The sequence below is a fragment of the Rutilus rutilus genome (genome assembly GCF_951802725.1).
Source record: "Rutilus rutilus genome assembly, chromosome: 19".
In the NCBI taxonomy this organism is placed as follows: Eukaryota; Metazoa; Chordata; class Actinopteri; order Cypriniformes; family Leuciscidae; genus Rutilus; species Rutilus rutilus.
In genome coordinates this window covers 8,871,080-8,895,236 of record NC_140232.1, presented here as the reverse complement: position 1 = coordinate 8,895,236, position 24,157 = coordinate 8,871,080, and the positions used below count along the sequence as shown (strand labels likewise).

The 24,157-nt window shown below is 40.7% G+C and overlaps 2 protein-coding genes across 2 annotated transcripts; both read right to left on the bottom strand.

Annotated features, from left to right (window-relative positions):
• Positions 1 to 9,734: 9,734 nt before the first annotated feature.
• On the bottom strand, positions 9,735 to 16,587 carry LOC311278688 (uncharacterized protein). Its single transcript, XM_084389697.1, has 4 exons — positions 16,564 to 16,587; positions 11,281 to 11,415; positions 11,064 to 11,178; positions 9,735 to 10,155 (listed from the first exon to the last, which is right to left on the bottom strand). The coding sequence occupies exons 3-4, from the start codon at positions 11,176 to 11,178 to the stop codon at positions 9,938 to 9,940; spliced, it is 333 nt and encodes a 110-aa protein (XP_084245823.1). The 5' UTR covers positions 11,281 to 11,415; positions 16,564 to 16,587; the 3' UTR covers positions 9,735 to 9,937.
• A 12-nt stretch (positions 16,588 to 16,599) lies between these two features.
• Positions 16,600 to 18,452, bottom strand: LOC311278717 (uncharacterized protein; the record flags this gene model as incomplete). The annotated part of the gene is made up of 7 exons (XM_084389726.1): positions 18,326 to 18,452; positions 18,104 to 18,177; positions 17,900 to 17,988; positions 17,416 to 17,613; positions 17,228 to 17,314; positions 16,881 to 17,134; positions 16,600 to 16,695 (listed from the first exon to the last, which is right to left on the bottom strand). Exons 2-7 carry the CDS (start codon positions 18,148 to 18,150, stop codon positions 16,600 to 16,602), a joined length of 771 nt encoding a protein of 256 aa, XP_084245852.1. The 5' UTR covers positions 18,151 to 18,177; positions 18,326 to 18,452.
• Positions 18,453 to 24,157: the final 5,705 nt, after the last annotated feature.

The following is a 24,157-nucleotide window of genomic DNA, read 5'->3' as shown; positions in this document are numbered from 1 at the left end:
AGTTATTGTAAATGAATTAGTCACAGATAATAGCTTCGATGTACTTTGCCTTACTGAAACCTGGCTTAAACCAAATGATTATTTCGGTCTAAATGAGTCTACTCCAGCAGGATACTCCTATAAGCATGAGCCCCGTCTGATTGGTCGTGGCGGTGGTGTTGCAACAATCTATAGAGATATTCTAAATGTTACTCAGAAAGCGGGTTATAAGTTTATTTCGTTTGAAGTACTTGTACTAAATGTTACGCTCTTAGATGTTAGAAAAACATCCCTATTATCTCTAGCCTTGGCTACCGTATATAGACCGCCTGGGCCTTACGCTGATTTCCTAAAAGAGTTTGCAGATTTTCTCTCAGACCTATTAGTCAATGTCGATAAAGCATTAATTGTTGGAGATTTTAACATACACGTAGATAATCCAAATGATGCGTTAGGGGCTGCGTTTACAGATTTATTAAATTCATTTGGGGTCAAGCAAAACGTCACCGGACCAACTCATCGTCTTAATCATACACTCGATTTAATTATATCACATGGAACCGATCCAACCGATATAGATATTATACCGCAAAGTGATGAAGTCACTGACCATTACATGGTAACTTGCATATTACGTACTGCTGTAATATGTCATGCGGCGCCGCGTTATCAACCAGGCAGAACAATCCTTCCATCCACCATAGATAATTTCTCAAATTGCTTATCTAATCTGTCTCAGCTGCTGCCTGAACCCAAACAAACAGATGAACTAGAAGAACTAACTAGCACTATGAGCACTATTCTCTCTAGAACATTGGATGTTGTTGCACCTATTAGATTAAAAAAGGTGAGAGAGAAAATTAAAGCACCGTGGTACAACAATACTACGCATGTTCTAAAGAGAGAAACCCGTATTTTAGAGCGTAAATGGAAACAAACTAATTTAGAGGTCTTTAGAATCGCGTGGAAAGACAGTATGTCACGTTATAAAAAGGCCCTAAAAGCGGCCAGGGCTAAGCATCTCCGCAAACTAATAGAAAATAACCAAAATAATCCAAGGTTTTTATTTAACACCGTGGCTAGACTAACAAATAAACAGACGTCACCCGAACAAAATATCCCGTTACAGTTTAGTAGTAATGATTTTATGAAGTTCTTCACTGAGAAAATAGAAAGCATCAGAACCACAATTGTAAACGTTCAATCTTCAATTGCGCCTTATAATTCAGCCTCAATTATCACCCCGCAAGAACAGTTACAGTGCTTTACAACTATAGAACAAAGAGAGTTAAATAAACTTATCACTTCATCTAAAACCACAACATGTTTATTAGATCCTATACCAACTAAGCTACTGAAAGAAGTGTTACCTGTAGTGGAAGAGCCTCTCCTCAATATTATTAACTCGTCTTTATCTTTAGGTCATGTTCCAAGAACATTTAAACTGGCAGTTATAAAACCTCTCATTAAAAAACCACAATTAGATCATAATAACCTAGCAAATTATAGACCCATTTCAAATCTTCCATTTATGTCTAAAATATTAGAAAAAGTGGTGTCCGCTCAATTGTGTTCTTTCTTGCAAGAAAATGATATCTATGAAAAGTTTCAGTCTGGATTCAGACCGCATCATAGCACTGAAACTGCGCTCGTTAAAATCACAAATGATTTACTTTTAGCTTCTGACCAAGGCTGTATCTCAATACTAGTTCTACTTGATCTTAGTGCTGCGTTCGATACTATAGATCACACAATACTCTTAGATCGACTACAAAATTATACTGGTGTTCAAGGACAAGCATTAAGCTGGTTCAGATCATACTTATCTGACCGCTACCATTTTGTCTGTTTAAATGGAGAAAAATCGATCATAACTCCAGTAAACTATGGAGTGCCGCAGGGATCTGTGTTAGGCCCTCTATTATTCTCAGTATATATGATGCCACTTGGAAATATTATAAGGAAACATGGAATTAGTTTCCATTGTTATGCTGATGACACTCAAATCTATATTTCATCACGGCCAGATGAAAACGTTAAATTATCCAAATTGACAGAGTGTGTTAACGATATAAAAGATTGGATGACGCGTAATTTTCTTTTATTAAATCCAGACAAAACAGAGGTACTACTTATCGGTTCAAAAAACCACCCGCAAAACCTCTCGCAATACAACTTTAATATAGTAGGATGTCCTGTTACTTTATCCTCTACAGTAAAAGACCTGGGTGTTATACTCGATTGCAACCTGTCTTTCAAAAATCATATTTCTTATGTTACAAAAACCGCCTTTTTCCACCTTAGAAATATTGCTAAGCTACGTAATATGCTATCAGTTTCTGATGCAGAAAAGTTAGTTCATGCATTCATGACCTCGAGACTAGATTACTGTAATGCTTTATTAGCCGGTTGTCCTGCATCCTCAATTAACAAGCTACAGTTAGTCCAGAATGCCGCCGCTAGAGTTCTACCAGAAAGACTCGGGAGACTAAATACTGTGACAATTAACCATTTATTAGCAACCCAGCAAGCAATAAAGTTCTTTGGCGTAGGCCCCGTCCGTAGCTCGTAATCTGAGGGTCCGGACTCTGCATATCCTGCCTGAAGATCAAGGCAGGGGCGCAGCCGACCCCCGTGAGGTATGGAAGGGACCATCCTGGTGGTGGTGGTGAGGAGGATGAGGGAAGGATTCAATTTGGAGGAGGTGGGGAGGATGGTGGTGAATTGAAGCGTCAGCATCTGCGAACTCAAACATGAGTAAGTACCGATCTTATATACCACAAGTGTTGGAATGTGATTGGATAGATAAAAAGTAGAGTGACGTAACAATTAAGTCTTCCTGGCAGAACTTAATGCTAGAGCTTTCATTTCTTACTAGATCAAGAAAATATGATCATATAACACCGATTTTATCATCACTGCATTGGTTACCTATAAAGTTCCGTATTAATTACAAGGTATTGCTACTGACTTATAAAGCCCTAAACGGCTTAGCTCCAGTCTATTTAACGGATCTTCTATCGCCCTATAATCCATCGCGCTCTTTAAGATCACTTAATTTAAGGCTTCTGGTCATACCTAGGATATCCAGAACCACCAAAGGAGGGAAAGCATTTTCACATTTAGCTCCAAAACTCTGGAATAGCCTTCCTGATACTGTTCGTTGCTCAGACTCGCTCTCCCAGTTTAAAACTAGATTAAAGTCGCATCTCTTCAGCCAGGCATTCATATAATATTTTTAATCTTACAGTTCAAATTACAATCCGGCCTCTAGTTAATAAACGCCAGAGGAGAACTGGCCCCCGACTGAGCCTGGGTTCTCCCAAGGTTTTTTTTTCTCCATTAGGTCACCTGATGGAGTTTTAGGACACCATTAGGTCACTTGATGGAGTTTTTCGGTTCCTTGCCACTGTTGCCTTTGGCTCGCTCAGTTGGGGATATTCTGGGGATATCTAATTTGATTTTATCAATAAATTCCACTAGAAACAAACCTTGTTGTATTATTTTAATTTAATACTGTGAAGCTGCTTTGATGCGATCTGTATTGTGAAAAGCGCTATACAAATATACTTGACTTGACTTGACTTGACTATGTATAGAAAGCCCAAGATCGAGGACTCTTTGGCCAGAAATATGTTCTGGAGCTCAAAAGGGGACCTCTGTATAGCTGATTTATCATCAAAAGGAGTCTATAACTTTATATAGTTTGAAAAAATGTTAGGACACTTTGACCACAAATAAGTTCAAAAGGTCAGATATGGACATCTATATGGCTTATGAAGCATCAAAAGGAGTCTATGAGTATGTATAGAAAGCCCAAGATCGAGGACTCTTTTGCCAGAAATATGTTCAGTAGGTCAAAATGGGCCCTCTGTATAGCTGATTTATCATCAAAAGGAGTCTATAACTTTATATAGTTTGAAAAAATGTTAGGACACTTTGACCACAAATAAGTTCAAAAGGTCAGATATGGACATCTATTTGGCTTATGAAGCATCAGAAGGAGTCTATGAGTATGTATAGAAAGCCCAAGATCGAGGACTCTTTGGCCAGAAACATGTTCAGGAGGTCAAAGGGGGCCCTCTGTATAGCTGATTTATCATCAAAAGGAGTCTATAACTTTATATAGTTTGAAAAAATGTTAGGACACTTTGACCACAAATAAGTTCAAAAGGTCAGATATGGACATCTTATGAAGCATCAGAAGGCTTATGAAGCATCAGAAGGAGTCTATGAGTATGTATAGAAAGCCCAAGATCGAGGACTCTTTGGCCAGAAATATGTTCAGTAGGTCAAAAGGGGACCTCTGTATAGCTGATTTATCATCAAAAGGAGTCTATAACTTTCTATAGTTTGAAATATTTTGAGGACACTTTGACCACAAATAAGTTCAAAAGGTCAGATATGGACATCTATATGGCTTATGAAGCATCAGAAGGAGTCTATGAGTATGTATAGAAAGCCCAAGATCGAGGACTCTTTGGCCAGAAATATGTTCAGGAGGTCAAAAGGGGACCTCTGTATAGCTGATTTATCATCAAAAGGAGTCTATAACTTTCTATAGTTTGAAAAATTTTGAGGACACTTTGACCACAAATAAGTTCAAAAGGTCAGATATGGACATCTATTTGGCTTATGAAGCATCAGAAGGAGTCTATGAGTATGTATAGAAAGCCCAAGATCGAGGACTCTTTGGCCAGAAATATGTTCAGGAGGTCAAAGGGGGCCCTCTGTATAGCTGATTTATCATCAAAAGGAGTATGGAAGTAAAATAATGTCAAATGTTTTTGAAACAAAAAGCCTGTTGAATTGCACTAATTGAAAAAAAAAAAATGCATTGCATTAACCATGCTTGCAGTTTAATCCATTGTATTTTTAGGGCTTGCATTTTTATGGGCTGAAATTCAACATGGTTGAATATTTAAGCTGTGAATATTTCAATTAAAAACATTTCAAACACATTTTCATTATTAAAAATTCAATAATCCATATTCACCTTTCATATTTCACTTCCAAAATATTCAAACTGTTTAAAAATACAACCTATAATATTCAACAGGCAATTTTCGGTCCATTTTATTTCGCTTTGAAAATTCGCTTCCACAAATTCGGTGGTTCAAATTCGACAGAAAATATTACGTTGACATCCATGAACTGCAGGAAAAGCAATAGATTACCGAGCATATTCTCCATCTGCTATTAGTCGGCTTCACCAGCAGGTGGTGCAAGCGCGTGTTGACAAGCACCAAAGCAACAGTTAGAGACGAGAGGCCTTCACAAAACGTAATTTGCTGAAATGGACAGAGCGGTGAGTTTGTTTGTTGTTGGATGTCATTTTACTTTAGTTTCATTCATCTGGCCAGCAAGACCGAGGTACTTAACATGTCATATTATATATTTCCCTTTAGCAATTGCTTTTGGATTATGTTTTGGAAAGACTCCGTTCACGCTTGGAAAATGCTGTTGGACGACTGCCCCTTGACATGGACTACCTGGAGTTTATCTGCTCGCAAGAGTTGGTCTTTTTAAGTGCTGTGTCCAATTTAGTTACCATCCCACGTGATGTTTTCGAGGGCATCACAGAACTGCTAAGACTAATTCGACTAAACTTGTCAGACGTTGAGCAGACGTTGCCACTCCGACTATTCTGCACAAGTCAGGATCGATGGGAAGACCACGTCTTGTAATATCACCGGATTATATCACCAATCTCCTGGACATTAACTGTTCTGTTCCAACTATTGCTCGCATGATTGGGGTAAGCAGGAGCACAATATTTAGACGAATGGCTGAATGTAACCTTTCCATTCGTGCAAGATATAGCAGTCTCTCGGATGAAGAGTTAGATGAGTGTGTGGCAGATGTAAAGCAACACATGCCACAGTGTGGATACAGAATGATGAGAGCAGCTTTAAAAGCGCGAGGACACCAAGTGCAGTTCGACCGGGTCAGGGCAGCAATGCACCGGGTTGATACAGTGGGAGTCATGTCCCGAATGGCACTATTGGGCTGCGTAGTACGAAGGACATATTCAGTCTCAGGTCCTAGGTCAATAATGCACATTGACACCAACCATAAATTGATTCGGTAAGTTTGGTTTGTCAGTCTTGTTTATTCAGTTATTGCATGTTGCAGACCTTATAATAGATAGATGTGGGCTTTTTTAAAACATTTGCATGAAAATTCTTCTTTCAGATACAATATAGTCATCTTTGGGGGGGTGGATGGCTTTTCACGCAAGGTAGAGGCCACCTCTAACTACTTTTTGTTTGATCTATATTGACATATCATCCATCATACCAATTTTTTTTTTTTTTTTTTTATAGATAATGTACCTTGGTGCTTCATCTAATAACATTGCTGCTACTACCTTGGATTTTTTCCAAGAAGCAGTGGAGACATTTGGCTTCCCTCTCAGGTAGGAGACAAGTCAGTAAGAATTGGATGCCAAATCTTGTCATGTTTATTCAGTTCAGTTTTTTTTTTCAAGTTCAGTGAATTAAATGATTTACATAAACACTTTTAATCAGCCTTTCTACATTAAGACACGATTAGAAACGTTTGCGCTTATTGTAATGTATAATATAGCCTAACATAATTTATTACATGTAAACAGCATTTTTTTTTCCATCCCAAAGGGTATAACTATATTTGTGAGAGCATTTGTTTCCTTAAATTTCCATGCGCCCACTACAAGTAAGAAGTAAATGGCTGCTGCCATACTGGTGTTGCCCTCTCTTATGTCATACCCCAGAATTCCCCCGGCGTACTTAAAGGAGAACTCCGGTCAATTTTAACATTGAGCTCATTTTTTTGTACATTTGGAGTGCTGTCAATACAGAGAACAACGACAAAAATCGGTGTTGCCTACACCGAGTTATTCTATTTTTAAAATTTGCACCCTATTGACTTCAATGGGGCAAGTAGTAAGCCTGCTTTTTAGCCTCTTAACATCCTTTAAGTGTCATTACAAGTGCACAGAAAATGTGAGTGATTCCTTCCGAGTGAACACGGGTGGATCTGACTGCAGTAGATGTTAGAGATATTAATAAAAATGAAGTTAATTCAGCCAGCGCTCATACCTTTGTTTACATCCTGTTTTCGGTGGAAGGCCATAGTAATCGATTGTCGAGTTCACGCGCGTGATCATAGGTACTAAACCTATGCGCGTGAACTCGACAATCGATTACTATGGCCTTCCACCGAAAACAGGATGTAAACAAAGGTATGAGCGCTGGCTGAATTAACTTCATTTTTATTAATATCTCTAACATCTACTGCAGTGTAGATAATCAATGTTAAAATTGACCGGAGTTCTCCTTTAAGGCACACACTAATCAAAATATATTATAATGCATTGCAGTCTGTGTATTTACCTGGCTAGTGACCACAGAAGCTCCCCTAAGTATGAATGAATGAATTTTAGACCAAGTTTACATCTGATGATTTTTTTTTTTTTTTTTTTTACTCTGTACATTTACTGTCTATGAATTTTACATTGAGTAATTAATTTTTTTGGAGAAATGTGTTTCAGTCGCTGTGCTAAAACACCCATGTTCTTAGGGTAGGAGGAGATCAGGGTGTCGAAAATGTGGACGTGGCTCGTCTGATGTTCACAGTTCGTGGGACAGAAAGGGGCAGCTTTATTTCAGGAAAGAGCGTGCACAATCAGCGGTGAGTTGTAATTTTCAAATAATGTACTTTGAATTGAGGTTTTGTTGAAAATATATTTTATTTTTTAATTAATTATCATCTTGTGCACAATACCTGTCTGAAATTCTTAGATTGAATTGATATATTTCTTTTCAGTATAGAGAGGTTGTGGAGAGACGTCTGGACATCAGTGACAAATGTCTACTACGATGTTCTACATGCTTTGGAAGAAGGTGGCCACCTTGATATTTCTGACCTTACTCATCTGTTCTGTTGCCACTATGTATTTCTTCCCCGGCTTCAAGATGATCTCAACCTTTTCCGAAACACCTGGGACAATCACCCAATACGCACAGAGGGTAATATGACTCCTAACCAGTTGTGGGTGATGGGAAGTATCCGCAATCCTGTACCTGAGCCTGACATAGAGGTATGTATTCAATGCCAGACATTGAATAAACATTTTAATGTTGAAGCAGTTTATTCTCTGTTCAGGGGCCTCATTTATAAAGCTGTGCAAAGGACCTTACTAAAAGTGTATGTGAATCTGTAGAATTTGCACCAGAATCTGTGCAAAATTCCCTTTATAAACCCAGTCAGTGGAAGAATGTGTACATGCGTCTCCTCCCTGAAAGAACCATACATGTAACTTTCAATGCCTCGTTTTACTATGCATATCCTCTTCTGCATATCATTTACATATGCATATTTATCCACATGATCCCAAGTTTAACAGTACAGGACATTAGGAAAATATGAGATACGGATGCCTTGTTTTTGAATAAATAAATCAAAAAGTTTTTCTCAATCTTCTCCACTGGCCAAATAGTATTTTTAATTGCTTTATATTTTAAATTGAAACAGATAGGCCTTATTGTGCATTACTTATCATTATTTGCACAAAAATATTTTCTCAGACCACAAGTTCTGCTATTATCATGCACTAAACTGTAGTTAAAACATTTAAACTCAGCATGCCAAAGGAAAGTGTTCAAAAGCATTGCATCCACTAGAAAAAATTATATTAATTAAAATTATAACTCCATTAATGAGAGTGGCACATTTAATCTAAATGTGTATATCAGATGTAAAACAGAGTTTAAATCAGTCTTTTATTTATTTTTAACTGTTATTGTGAACATGCATTGAATTTATGATTAGTACTCATAATGAAGATTTAAAGTGTTTTTCCTTCATCCAAAACATGGTCACGTCGGTGTCGCCAAACTGCTCCGTTTCAAATATGTTCGTACGCAGGATCAGAGTTACTTACAGTTGCACATTCTCCCGTCAAGTTTGTTTTTATAAATCACAACTTGTGTGTCGGTAGTGGCTTACGAGCCGTTCAGGGCCTGTTTTGTCCGTACGCAGCGGTTATTAATGAGAACCCAGAACTGTAAGTTGGATCTCATTTGTGACAGTAAATGCTCTATATTGCTGTTTTTAGGGATTAAGCATACCACAAATATAGACTGGGAGAGTAGTGGACTGAGTGTTGATACACATTCCAGTATTGTTGTGACTCAAACCGAATGCCCCCTGACTGATGAGCAAGTGGAAGCACTCAAAGAAACTGTAGACCCCAAAGGACCTTCACAGACTTTTGGCTGGGACATCTATCTAGCTGCACTCCATTTTTGCCAATCAGTTCTTATGGAATAATTGTGATTTCGTCTTCTGTTCTGTTCTGCAGACTTCTGTCACTATCAATTATAATTAATAATTTTAATTTACAATACCTGCTTAAAATATCTGAATAAAAACAAGAATTGCTGTCTGTGTAATTTGTACTTTTCCTATGATTTGACACTTCCTTTAGTTAGTGATTAATACAGTGGATTATGGGAAAAAAACTTTATTCAAGAATTAACTATTGCTTGCATTTAATATTTCTGATCCCACTGAACATGTTTAAATATACATTATGCATAAATTTCCAATTACAAATACTTCAAAAGAATAAAGTACTTCACAATATTCTGCAGATTCTGACAAGCTTTGGAACAATAGACATTCAACATTACTAAAACCACTGCATGAGCCCATGCATGAAAAATCCATTGTGGAACAGTATAAGCTTACAATGTAAGTGATTGCTTGTACATAACATTAACTCGTTACTTAAACATAGTACATTCTATGTCTTATAGCATAGTATCAAAAATATAACTGCATGAACAACATGCATCATGTACACTAAAGCACAACTTCTAAGCTGGATTTTAAAGTATTGGACCTAAGTGTAATAACAGCATCTAATAAAAGTGTAAATCAGTATGTAACATATACTGTAAATGTCTAAAAATTACACATGGCCAAAACCATACTTGCAAGTGCCAATGCACATCATCAAATCATTTGTGAAGGACTGAAAATCGCTGTAGTGCCCTGGGAGCCGGAGAACACAGAAGCAAGTAGAGGATTTTGGGAGATCACTTTTTACAATTTCCACAGCCATATTTCCCTCCATCTGCTCCCATCCGACCCAGAACTTCAGAAGGTTTTTTAAGTCCTTGCTGGATGCTGCAAAAAACACAGAAATTATAGAAACAGTTCACCCTAAAAATATAATTATCTTATTGTTTACTCAGTCTTACAGAATCTCAAACTGTTATGACTTTCTTTAAAGTATATTTGTGTTTATATGCATATAATATAATTTCAGGGGGTCCAAAAATGTAAGTTTTAAACAGGACACAAAAAATGGGGTAACACTTTATAATAACTTTAATAAATCATTAACAAACATTATATTATGATCAGATAATTAGTTAATATATATTCACATAGCTAGAAATATGAGATAATGTGCTTGTTAAAGGGATAGTTCACCATAATTTAAATCTGTTCATCATATAAAAGCGATCGTGTCTCTTCAGAAAATTTGGACTAAACCGCTCAATTCATATGGATTAGTTTTACGATTTCTTTATGAACTTTTTGAAGCATCAAAAGTGGTAGTTGCCTATCAGTTGAGAGACAGAAATCGCTTAGATTTCATCAAAAAGATCTTAATTTGTGTTCCGAAGATGAACGACAGTTTTACAGGTTTGGAAACACATGAGGATGAGTAATTATTATTTGAGTAATGAGACAGAATTTTCATTTTTGGGTGAACGATACCTTCAATGTTAACTAATGATCTGTTAATTATTATGTAATCTTTAATAAGTTTATTTAAATATTAACAAGCATGTTATCTCATAGTTATTTTATATATATATATATATATATATATATTTTTTTTTTTTAGTGCATTATATCAAACTACCTTGAACATTTCAACCATGAAAAGACTCACATTATTCACATTAGAAAATGAAACATGAATCTCCAATAATAGGTTCTTCCATTACACATAGAATTCAACTGCTGTTTAAAAAAAAACTCTGTAAGATACTGCTGTACTCTTCAAACTCGGAGGCACATACCCGTCTCAATGAACTGCTTTAAATACCCTGTGATCCGTTCCTTGGTATCAACTGAGTATTCGTCGTCATCTTCGTCATCACTCTCTTTAGGCCAGGAGATATGGGAAAGCAGCATCTAAACAAATAACAGAATAATATGTTTCCCAAGAAAATAGCTACTGACATTTTTTAAGTGAAAAGTCCATTTGTAGTCCTCTTAACAAGAAGGAAGCCTTACCTCAGGAGTGCATGAGTCCTCTGATTCTTTGGGGAAGAATACCACATCCTTCCTCTCAGTTAGAAGAGGCCAAACAAAAGTGTCTTTCAGTCCTCGCCTGATTTGTTTGACTTGGCGTGTTCTTCTCCCAAGAACCTACAAAGTACAAAGAAATGGAAAAAATGTATTATATCCAAATTTCAAAGTATAATATCAGCATGCAGACAAACCAAGTACCTAAAGGTCTTTCATTTAAAAAAAAAAAAAAAAAAAAACATCCACACCAGAGCATGTTCTTGCTGTCCTGCTGTTATTCTTATAATACATTTCTTATAATTTTACATCCTTATACAAAGAACATAAAATAACAACTGGCGACTGAAAATCTAATAAAATCACAGAAGGGCAAAGTTATGATCTCAAAGAAGCTTACAGTAAAATGAAACAGTCATAAATTAAAAAGAATCAGGATATCGTCTCGGTTACATATGGTAACCCTCGTTCCCTGAGGGAGGGAACGGAGACGACGAATAGGAATCTCGCTAGAGAGGCCAATCTACTTCGAGTGAAACTAAAACAAGCCAATACACATTGGCGTGCAATCATTTGCATCAGCTGCGCAGCCTCGCAGCGCGGGTATTTAACGAGCAGCTGGTGCGATTGTACTTCAGTTTTTTGCTGAGGAGCCAAGCCTGAAGCTGGACGCCCCTGCGGGTAGCAGCAGATGTGGCGACGGGACGTACGTCTCCGTTCCCTCCCTCAGGGAACGAGGGTTACCATATGTAACCGAGACGTTCCCTATCGTCCGGTCACTACGACGTACGTCGTGGTGAACGACGAATAGGAATCCCTACCAAAGCGCCACAGCTGCTGCACCCCTTCCAGCACCCTGTGTAAGCCTCCACACCTTCTTGCCTGGAAGGACGATAGGAGACACCGAGAGTATCCGTCACAGTTGTTCCGTTATAACCCATACAGTGAGATTATTGGATAACACTGGGAAAGCGTGCCCGATCTGAGGGAGGGGAACGCTGCGGGAGCCACATTCTTAAGGAGAGTATGTGGGAATAGACATATGGACTAACCCAAGGGTTGTACTGCATATGAATAATGGGTGACTTAGCCCAAGGGAAAGACACGGGCTTCCGAATAGGAGCAGCCGTGGAGAATATACACAAATGGGATCCCCGTAGGGTCACACATATGGGACCCAGCCTAGACCCGGTTCTCAAGGATTCAGCGGATAAGGGCCTGGCACTGGACACTCCGCCATGTCCGTGCCGAGGGTGTTGGAGGACTCAACAGGTTCGACTCTGGAGCAATAAGGATGCACAGTAGGGTGCAGCAAGCCGACAGAGCCGGTACTCTCAGTGCTTCTACCCGTTTAGGGTGAGAACACGGGAGGACACGGGCTCTACACGTAGGCTATAGTATCTAGCGAACGTGTTAGGTGTCGCCCAGCCCGCAGCTCTACAGATATCTGTTAGCGAGGAGCCACGTGCCAGCGCCCAAGAGGATGCAACGCCTCTCGTGGAGTGTGCATGCAACCTGAGCGGGCAGGGCACGCCTTGAGCTTCATAAGCCAAGGCGATGGCATCCACTATCCAGTGGGCCATCCTCTGCTTGGAGACAGCCTTTCCCTTCTGCTGGCCTCCGTAACAGACAAAGAGCTGATCTGAGGTCCTGACGCTTTGGGTTCTGTCCACGTACACACGCAGAGCGCGAACGGGACAGAGCAAAGCCAGGGCTGGGTCTGCCTCCTCCAGGGGCAGCGCTTGCAGGTTCACTACCTGATCTCTAAAGGGAGTGGTAGGAACCTTGGGCACATAGCCAGGCCGGGGTCTCAGTACAACATGGTTGTCACCCGGCCCGAACTCTAGGCACGACTCGTCGACCGAAAATGCTTGCAGGTCCCCTACCCTCTTGATCGAGGCCAGTGCAATCAGCAGCAAGGTCTTCAAGGAGAGAAGCTTTAAGTCTGCTGACTGCAAAGGCTCAAAGGGAGCATCCTGAAGTGCTCGGAGCACCAGGGAAAGGTCCCAAGAGGGTATGGAGGGGGGACGAGGAGGATTTAATCGTCTCGCCCCCCTAAGGAACCTGACGACCAGGTCGTGCTTCCCAACTGTTTTGCCATCTATGTGGTCATGATATGCTGAAATAGCAGCAGCATGTACTTTAAGGGTGGAGGGAGACAGCCTTCGCTCCAACCCTTGCTGCAAGCAGGAAAGCACTGACCCTATCGAACATCTTCGGGGGTCCTCTCTGCGGGAGGAACACCACTCGACGAACAGGTTCCACTTCAAGGCGTACGCACGTCTCGTAGACGGCGCTCGCGCAGAAGTGATGGTGTTAAGTTCCTCTGGGGGTAAGTCACCTAGAACCTCCACGTCCCGTCCAGGGACCAGACATGGAGTTTCCAGAGGTCTGGACGCGGGTGCCATAGGGTGCCCCGTCTCTGAGTCAGAAGATCCTTCCTCAGAGGAATGGGCCAGGGAGGGACTGTCACGAGGAGCATGAGTTCTGGGAACCAAGTCCGGGTGGGCCAATAGGGAGCCACCAGAAGGACCTGCTCCTCGTCCTCCCTGACTTTGCACAGGGTCTGTGCAAGTAGGCTCACTGGGGGAAATGCATATTTGCAGAGGCCCCGGGGCCAGCTGTGAGCCAGTGCGTCCGTGCCGAGTGTTCCCTCGGTCAGGGAGTAAAACAGCTGGCAGTGGGAGGTCTCTGAGGAGGCAAACAGGTCTACCTGAGCCTCCCCGAACTCTCTCCAGATCAGCTGAACCGCCTGGGGGTGGAGTCGCCATTCTCCCGGGAGCACAGCTCGTGATAGCTCGTCGGCCACACGGTTGAGCACACCGGGGACATACATGGCTCGAAGCGACCTCAGATGCTTCTGACTCCAAAGGAGGAGATGGCGGGCGAGTTGCGACATGCGACGGGAGCGTAGACCACCTTGACGGTTGATGTACGCAACGGTCGCAGTGTTGTCCGTACGGACCAGCACGTCCCTGCCCTGTAGCGGCCTTTTTAGGCGGCTCAGAGCGAGACGAACTGCTAGCAACTCGAGGCAGTTGATGTGCCAGTGCAGTTGGGGGCCCGTCCACACCCCTGACACTGCATGCCCATTGTACGTGGCACCCCAGCCGGTGGCAGAGGCATCTGTGAATACCACAGCATGCCTGGACACCGGGAGCAGGGGCAGACGCAGGAGGCCGCCCTCGGCGACGAGCAGACTGAGGGGCCGCAGGCGGTGGGGTGGGGGCAGCAGCTGGCCGCCGCGGCAGGATGTGTTTAATGGCCTCAGTCTGCTTTTGTACAGCCGAGAACTGCTGGGCGAAGTTCTCGACCGCGTCGCCGAAGAGGCCGGTCTGGGACATGGGGGAGTTAAGGAACCGGAGCTTGTCGGTCTCCCTCATGTCGGCCAGACACAGCCAGAGATGGCGTTTCTGGACCACTAAGGTGGACATCGCACGACCCACCGACTGCGCGGTCACCTTCGTCGCACGAAGCGCGAGGTTCCTGAAGAACTTGGGGATCGTGACCACCCTCGTGCAGGTCCTTCAGTGCCTTGGCCTGATGGACCTGCAGCAACGCCATAGCGTGCATGGCAGAGGCAGCTTCCCCACAGGCCTTGTAAGCCTTGCCGGTTAGATCCGACGAGTACTTACAGGCCCGGGAAGGGAGACACGGCTCTCCACGCCAAGTGGAGTTAGGGCACAGTTGCATAGCAACGGCCCGTTCCACCGGCGGGATGCGCGTGTATCCCTTAGCCGCCCCGCCATCAAGGGTGGTGAGGGAGGAGGAGCCACCGGAACGGTTTCTGGCAGTAAAAGGTGCCGTCCACGTCCCCGTAAGCTCCTCATGCACTTCCGGGAAGAAAGGCACTGGGGTGGGTTGCTGAGAACCAGCGCGCGCCACCCCGAGATACCAATCGTCCAACCTCGAGGGTTCGGGACACGGTGGAGGATTCCACACGAGCCCGACCCCGTTGCCGTCCGTCTCAGGCACCGTTGGCACACCCGAAGGAGGCAACGGCGCCGAGTCGTCGTCCGCAGAGAGGTCTGACCCACCCTCCGATGCAGCGATCGACATCTGATCCTCACAGGGAGCCCCAAAGGAGACAACCGGTACACACCGCGAGAATGGTCCAGCTTTCTCCAATGGGGGCTCAACTGGCTGCGGAGCATGAGAGGGGTGAGGGCTCCTAGGGGGTTGGTTCCCCGAAGGAGACGCGCTCACCGTGATCCTCAGGTCACCCATGTCACTGCCCGAAGCAACCCTCTGAGGAGGATTGGATCGAGGCAGCGGCACGGGGACTCCGCCCCTTTGCAGGAACGTGAGTCTCGACCGCAGCTCCGCGATGGTCATCTTCCCACAATGGGTACATGACTCATCCACAAACGCTGCCTCAGCGTGCTTAATGCCCAGACACACGAGGCAGCGTTTGTGACCATCCTGTGAGCCCAGGTAACGACCGCATCCAGAAACACACAGATAGAAAGTCATTTTTTCTCTTTTGAAAAAGACGCTCTCTATCTGTGTAAGCTCTTTTAGGGACTGCTCTCACTGGTGCTGAAACACACAGAGGGAACAGACACTGCGAACACAGACGGGAATGTGCACCCGTCTGTGCGCTGTTCTCTCTCTTCTCGCTGTCTTACCAGCTGTGACAACAGCTTTTGAGCGCTCGACGGCGCACCTTACCAGCTGTAAAAACAGCTTTTTGTTTGCTCAGTTTTTACCGGACAAAACCACAGAAAAACAAACAAACACAAAGAAGAAGACTGTCCTCGCTGCCGTGTTCTAACACCCGCACCGAAAGAGAGATCCAACGGCTCGTTTTCTTCCACTCTCAGAAGACGCATCGAAGTGCTTGGCTCCGAAGCAAAAAGCTGAAGTACAATCGCACCAGCTGCTCGTTAAATACCCGCGCTGCGAGGCTGCGCAGCTGATGCAAATGATTGCACGCCAATGTGTATTGGCTTGTTTTAGTTTCACTCGAAGTAGATTGGCCTCTCTAGCGAGATTCCTATTCGTCGTTCACCACGACGTACGTCGTAGTGACCGGACGATAGGGAACACATAACATGCGTTATATAGCTCTGTGTGAAAGATCATGAATGCAATCTAAACAGTAAATGAGTAAAAAAGTATTCTTATACTTGTGTAACAATGCCATTAGAACACATGATAAAAAATGCATTAATAAGTATTCAAGTAAAATTAGTTTAAAAATATAATTGAAATGTATAGAAATAAGGGCACTTTCCATTCTCAAAAACAGTAACTACAAATTGTAATTACCGCATGTGACAGCAGACGTTCATAAAGCCATTGTATTCATTGTATTTTCTTCTGTTGGACCAGGAAGATCCCAGGACAAAGTTCCAAGACTTTACTATACTGGTCCTCATTCAATGGAGACTGCTCACTGAGCTAAAAAAAACAAACAAATCATATATATATATAAAAATGAAAATGAAACATGAGTCTCCAATAATATATTTTTTTATAAATGTATACACACACATACACGTGTTTTATGTGTGTGTGTGTGTGTGTGTGTGTGTGTGTGTGTATATATATATATATATATATATATAAAAAATACACACACTTACCAAGTTGATGGTCTCTCGTATGTCAACATCTGGGCAGTCCTCCAATTGCAAAGTGGTTGTATCTTGAGAACCTTGCAGCAGAACATGAACAAAAGCTCTGCTGAGCCCTGCAAGACACGGGCCACCGTGCAGAAAGGAATGGCCTAGCATTCTCCCTGCTACTAGGAAGAGATCGCTTTCAATAAGGAATTGTGATGATGAGGGAACCAAGTGGTCTGGCTCTCCCTCAAAGAGGCAAGTAACTCCTGTGTTTCCTGTTGATTTAATTACATATCAGCATTAGGTAAATCCCATCAAAACAATTATTAAAAATGTGCATTTTGCAGTGCAACTAATAAACTGCATACCCAAGTTCAAACTGAAACCATACTTCAGTTTTTCAAGAACTGTTGAAAAAAAGTGCCTGGTGACTCCATCGCCAACTGCAGCATCTCCTAAAAAAAATTACTTACATTAGTTAAAGTTGACAACAATGAATACACTATATGAGATGCATAATTTATTGCATAAATAGTTTCATCTTCTACAGCTGTACCTTGAAGTTGACATTTTACAGGACATGCCCACTCTACATTTCTTTGCTTGTAGAAGTTGATCAGTTGCCTCTCCTGTTCTTCAGTACATGATCTAAAATCCATACACATAAAAAGAGGTTTCCCTGTCTCGTGCAGTTGGAGAATTTCCTTTTTGTACAAGGTTGCAGCCATTTTTGGATCCGGATGGGTCTTCCAATCTGGTTAAAATAAAAAAAATAAAAATAAAAATAATAATATAAATAAATAAATACATACATAAATATACATATATATATTCCTAAATCATGGCAAATCAAAAGAGCTCTGTTGCATATCAACATAAGTGTAATATTTTTTCATCTTTACTTGTTTGCCACAAATTTAAGATGGACTACAAAATAAAGACTTCTTTAGAATGTCAGCAATAGAATGATTTAAGCAAACATTCATGTTATTCTGTTTAGCACTGCAAAAAAAAAGCCAAAGGAGAAACTATTTAATTACCATTATCCATGTATGAAAACTCAGCAGTGTCATTCACTTTGTTATCCATACATGACAACTCCGCTGTGTTTATTTCATCATCCATTGTTCTACAATATATATCAGAAAAAAACAATTAAAATCCTGTTTCTAGTGTGAGGTAAAGTGTACTTTTATAAATCATATTATGTTTATCACAAAACTAATATTTTCCAACTTGCACACCTTTCGCCACATTCACTGGCATGCAATTCCAAGATGTCAAGAGGCATTTCCTCTTGACAAATAGGACAGCAACCCTACAATATAGATGACCAACCACAAAAAAATTATAACTATAAAAAACCAAAATGCACTTTTTTCCCCTTCAGTTTACAATTGACCTTTTTTGATTGCATTGGGTCCAAATATATTTAGCAAGACATGCATTGTACAGAGAGAAATTACCTGTTCATTGTTCTTTTTCACACTTTCCACATCCTGCCCACATCTAGCCTCATCCTGACTTTCGTTTTTTTATCTTCGACCAAAACAACATCAGAACAAGTCTTGATGTGATTTGTAAGGACCTGAAGGGGGAACGATATGTTGCACTTTTTGCATAATGCCTTAGGCATATTGCGAAATGCGTCTGATGAAGGTGGCAAGGGAGCAGTGTCCAATTCATCTTGAAGTGGAGCAATGTACAGAATAGAATTCTCCCCTATTTTTGTCGTTTTAATAAGCCTGCCTGTGTACCCACAGTCTGCAGGTGCCAATAGGATGAGCTTCCGACTTCCCCAACCCCCTGAAAGTATAAACAACAAAATTGTGTTTATTATATGTAAACAATAAGATGTAAATTTGAGTAATATATTACTAATACTATATATATATATATGAAGAGTTCAGATGCAAAAGTGCCATCTGAAATGTTCTTCTAGAATGATAATTTTTATCAAGCTTGTATATTTAAGTTCAGTCATTTCACTTAAATGGCAATGAAAATTACCTATGAATTGAAATTTAAGTGAAATTACTGAACTTAAATATACGAGCTTGATAAAAATGATCATTCAAGAAGAAAATTTCAGATGGCACTTAGAGGCTTTTGCATCTGAACTCTTCATATATATATATATATATATATATATATATATATATATATATATATATATATATATATATATATGCAGTGCTCAACATATTTATTACACCACCATCCAATGTAAGGTTTGTGCCACGGCTGCCCTAAACTAACAGTACTAGTGATTACCAAAATATTTTTTTATGTTTCTCTAATGGTTAATTCACCAGTATGTCTAAGCTCTTTAGTCACAGTTGGCTAAGTCAAAGTCCAGGCTTGAATCCTATTTAACAAATTTGGAATTTAGAAGATTCAAAGATAGATCACACACAAGTTTCAACAAAGGCAAGTCTTTGGAAACAACCAAAAAGTGTTTTTTGTTATTATGCATGTGAATAAAGACTATTTAGTTGTTTCAGTTTGTTGCTTATTATTCTAAAAATAATATTTTTTTATTATTTTAAACAAGTTTTTGACAGACTCCTTAAATCTGTCACACTATAATCCACACTACAATCCAAAAGGGGGTGCGTGGTAATGCAACACTGTTTACTAACTAGAATTAGAACAGACGATCTATGCATAGAATAAATATTTTTACTTTGTAACCTCTCAATCAGTGTTTTAAATGCAGAAAGGCATCATTAAAACAGCTTGAATCATTACGTTTACCTCAGACAAGTACCTGAGTGACTCGTCATAGACATAAACAGAGACAAGTAGCTCCTGCTACAATGTTCTTCTGCAAGACGCATGTAGTTCTTTTTATTAACTGCTAGAGCAGCAAAAGTTACAGACTGCAGCTTAAAAAAGTTCAATTTATTTAAAGAGACACAATTTGTTCATAAAAAGACACTGTTTCATAAAAAAAAAAAAAAAAAAAAAGAAAACGCGTACCAAACTGTTTATATATATATATATATATATATATATATATATATATATATATATATATATATATATATATATATATTGTTGTTGGGGAATATATTGTTATTGATGACACACACAAATCTGCTTTAGTTTATAATTAGGAAACAAAATTTATATATTTATATTTATATATATATATATATATATATATATATATAAATATATAAATTTATAAATTTTGTTTCCTAATTATAAACTAAAGCAGATTTGTGTGTGTCATCAATAACAATATATTTAATCAGGGTTCCTACAGGTTTCTTCAAATTAAATTCAAGTCTTTTTAAGACCTTTTTAAGACCATTTATATAAAAAATTAATACCTATTTCACATCCCTACCGGCAAAGAAAAACAAAATCCTTGAACTTGTGTTCATTTATTTTTCAAATGTGGAATGGGTAAAAGATAAGCCAAGCAGGTGTGAAAAATAAAAACATTTCAGTAGGCCACAAGAAAGTTTGCCAAACAATGTTAAGTTGTTTTTTAACATTAGCTAGCTACTTATTCCATGCTGGGAATATGGGGAACTGAGAGACCCCTGAACAATAAACATCGAAAATCAGAACTCAACAATAAATTAAATTAAGAAACACAGTCAACTCCTTAGCTCTTCACTCAGGGCAGCAATCTCTTTATCAAGGACAGCCAGTTCCGTTAACTTCTCCTTATGGCCTCTCCGCAGGAGGTTGGACCTGGAGATCAGGTCAGCCATCTTGCTTCCTGCCTTCCTTTCAGCCTCCTCAGCCAGCCTGTCTGCATCCCTAGCCAGACCCTCACACACCTCTTGTATGCGTCTCCTCTTCACCTTTAGCTCCTGAAGACAGTCCTCTGACTCTTTCCTCTTAAGAGCCTGGGATTTTGCCTCCCTTTTCTTTCTCTCTGTGTCAAGATGGGCACGATATCTGGTCCTAGCTCTTGCTACACTCTCGAGTAGCGCTTTACTGAGTGGAACCTAGGTATAGGATTGGGAAAAGAGAACCAGAGACAGTGACAAACTCAAGAAGCCAACTATGTTGATTCTGTCAACTTTTAAGTCAACAGCATTTTACTAGTCCAGGCAGGGGTCATTCTTACCTGGGTAACACCTCCGTGTTGTGTGATATAATCACACACCAGCCTCCGTGTGACCACAGTGTCCTCTTGAATATTGTCTGACTCCACCTCTTTGTTGATTGAGAATCCACGTTCAACCGTAGCTTGGCCGTGGGAAAGGATGAGCAGCTTCTTGCAGAAGCCCCACAGCTCTGGATAAGGTTCCATGGCACTCCTCAGGAAGATGTCCAGCCTCTTCTGCATGGGAGGAAAGGAGAGGAAGTCCTCACTCCGGCTCTCCAAGGATAGGAAACTGTCGAAGTGCTGCAGTTTGACATCCCCTATGACAAAACAGATGAGAAAATATGCGGGGAAAAAAAAGAAATAATTAGGCTATAGGGCATTCCCAGCCAATCAGGTTTAGGATAAATTCATGTGTAGCCTATGATTTGCCTTTCTTATTCCTACCCGCAGAAGTATCAGTTAGCTGTTTGTCCTGGAGAAACCTCTGAACCAGCCCTTTCATGTGCTTCCTGCATCTTTCTGGGTCTCTGTACATTACTGATGGATCCAGGCACACCATCTGCCTAACAGTCAGATACTTGAGGGGGCTCTTGTCCTGCACTTTCCTAATGATGCTACACAGTCCCTGCATGCACTCTCTCCTGAACTCTAGCACCCTGAGCTCTGCACCTTTGATGCTCTAGAGAGAGGTAGCCATGAATATAGAACATGTCTTCAATGACCTGGTCCAGCCTAACCATTTGTAAAATGACCTTTTTAAACCATCACACTACCTTAAGGACTGACTCTGCACCTAGACCAATGCTGATGTCTTGTGGGCTGAGCCAGATGGTCTTGTCTGTGACATCCAATTTGGTCAGCTGCAGGGCAGTGATATCATGGAGGACTTCTCTCTTTATGAAGCGTCTGAGTAGACTCTGTCAAAAGACAAACACAAAAATGTCCGGTGCAGCACATTAATCACCGACATCAAATTGTCTGATTTTGATGCACAATGTATCCACTATTTTTTACACATACTAACCACAAACTCCACATTGTCAAAACATATCAATTGAGCCCAATCAGTGGTGATTATAATGTTAGAGAGAAACTCACCCCCCTACCAGAGTCTTGCTGCACCTACATTTCCGGTTTGAAAAATGCGGCAAAAGGAGGCGTTGCCTAGCGGACCGAGGGACGCGCGGGGGGAGTGGGGGGCCTCAACACTTCCTTGCTATTCCAACTCGCTACAAAGGTGTGGCCGAGACTGGGCGTATTTTATACTCCACAGTAGCGATGCCCGATTCAAATTCAAGTAAAGTTTTAACCTGAAGAGGGCACCACACTAACGGTTTTTGGAAGAAAATGTACTAAAATGTACTAAAATACCAAAAATAATTACCAGACATGTAGACATCACTATTAGACACTTATTTATACAGTTTATCAGCAAAGAAAAATAATAATAATAATAATAAACTTTATTTTATAAAGCGCCTTTAAAAGCAACTTCTCAAAGCGCTGTACACAAATTAAGCAATACAAAACTCAAGCAATAAAAGTAACATCAACAATCAAATGCTAATTTAAAAAAATAAGTCTTAAGTCTACCTTTAAAAATGTCATAGCTCTGGGCTTCCCTAAGATCAAGAGGCAGAGAATTCCAAAGGACAGGAGCATATGCAGAAAAGGCCCTGTCACCCATAGATCGTAAGCGTGTATGAGGAACAACCAGCAAGTTGGATTGTGAAGAACGCAGTCTCCGAGTTGGGGTATAGGAAGTTAACAATTCAGATAAATAATATGGAGCCAAGCCATGCAATGCTTTATATGTCAGCATCATAATTTTAAAATCTACTCTGAATCGGACTGGGAGCCAGTGTAAGGACTCCAAAACTGGAGTGATGTGATTGCATACCCTGGACCCAGTCAATATCCTGGCGGCCGAGTTCTGTACATACTGTAGTTTGTTGAGTGTGGATTTAGAGACTCCGGCTAGAAGGGCGTTACAGTAATCTATCCTAGAGATGACAAAACAATTCATCAGCTTTTCAGCTACTGAGAAATTCAGCATAGGACGTAATCTTGCTATATTTCTGAGCTGAAAAAAGGATGACTTAACTGTACTCTGAACAAAAGAATCAAATGAAAGCCTAGTATCAAAAATAACTCCAAGATTCCTCACTTTAGCTTGAGTAGCCAAGACAGAGCCATCAATAGTCAAAGATAAGGAACCAGCTTTGGAAATTTGATGATGGGAACCAATAAGCATAACTTCAGTTTTACCACTATTCAGACACAAAAAATTTGTACTCATCCATTCCTTTATCTCAGAAACACAGCCGGACAGAAAGTCAACATCAAGATGTTCACCAGGTTTTGAGTGTATATAAATCTGCGTATCATCAGCATAAAAATGATAATGGAGGCCAAGCGATCGCAGCAACTGTCCAAGTGGTGACAGATAAATATTAAAAAGCAGAGGGCCCAAGACTGAGCCCTGAGGAACCCCAGTGAGAACAGAGCTAATCTCGGACCTGAAACCACCCATGGAAACGAACTGAAAACGGTCAGTAAAATAGGATTTAAACCACTTCAAAGCTGTCCCCGACACACCAAAATCTTGTTCAAGGCGGATGAGTAATAGACTATGATCCACAGTATCAAAAGCTGCTCTTAAATCAAGAAGGATGAGAATGGAAATTACACCAGAGTCAGAAGCCATCAACAAATCATTGGTAACTTTGACCAAAGCCGTTTCAGTACTGTGGAATTTACGAAAACCTGACTGAAGAGGATCAGACAGGTTATTAATTGCAAGATGGTTACGTAAATGAAAGGCAACAACACGCTCAAGTATTTTTGCCATGAACGGAAGATTGGAGATAGGTCGAAAATTATTAAAATCCTCCAGAGTAGTATTTTCTTTTTTTGGTACTGGAGTTACAGCAGCAATCTTTAATGCTGCTGGAACCTCCCCCGTCTGCAATGAGTCATTCATAATACTGAGGACAGTAGGGCTCAAAACATCGAAGCAAGATTTAAATAAGCTTGAGGGAACAGGATCAAGCAAGCAAGTGGTAGATTTCATGCTTGATACCTCCCTTTTGAGAGCCTCAGAATTAAGATGTGGAAAATTAGTGAGAGGAAAACCAGTAAACCCAGGTGAACAGAGAAGTGAGACAGTGGGAGCAGATGCAACAGAAATTTGTTTGCGAACACTATCAATTTTAGAGTTAAAAAA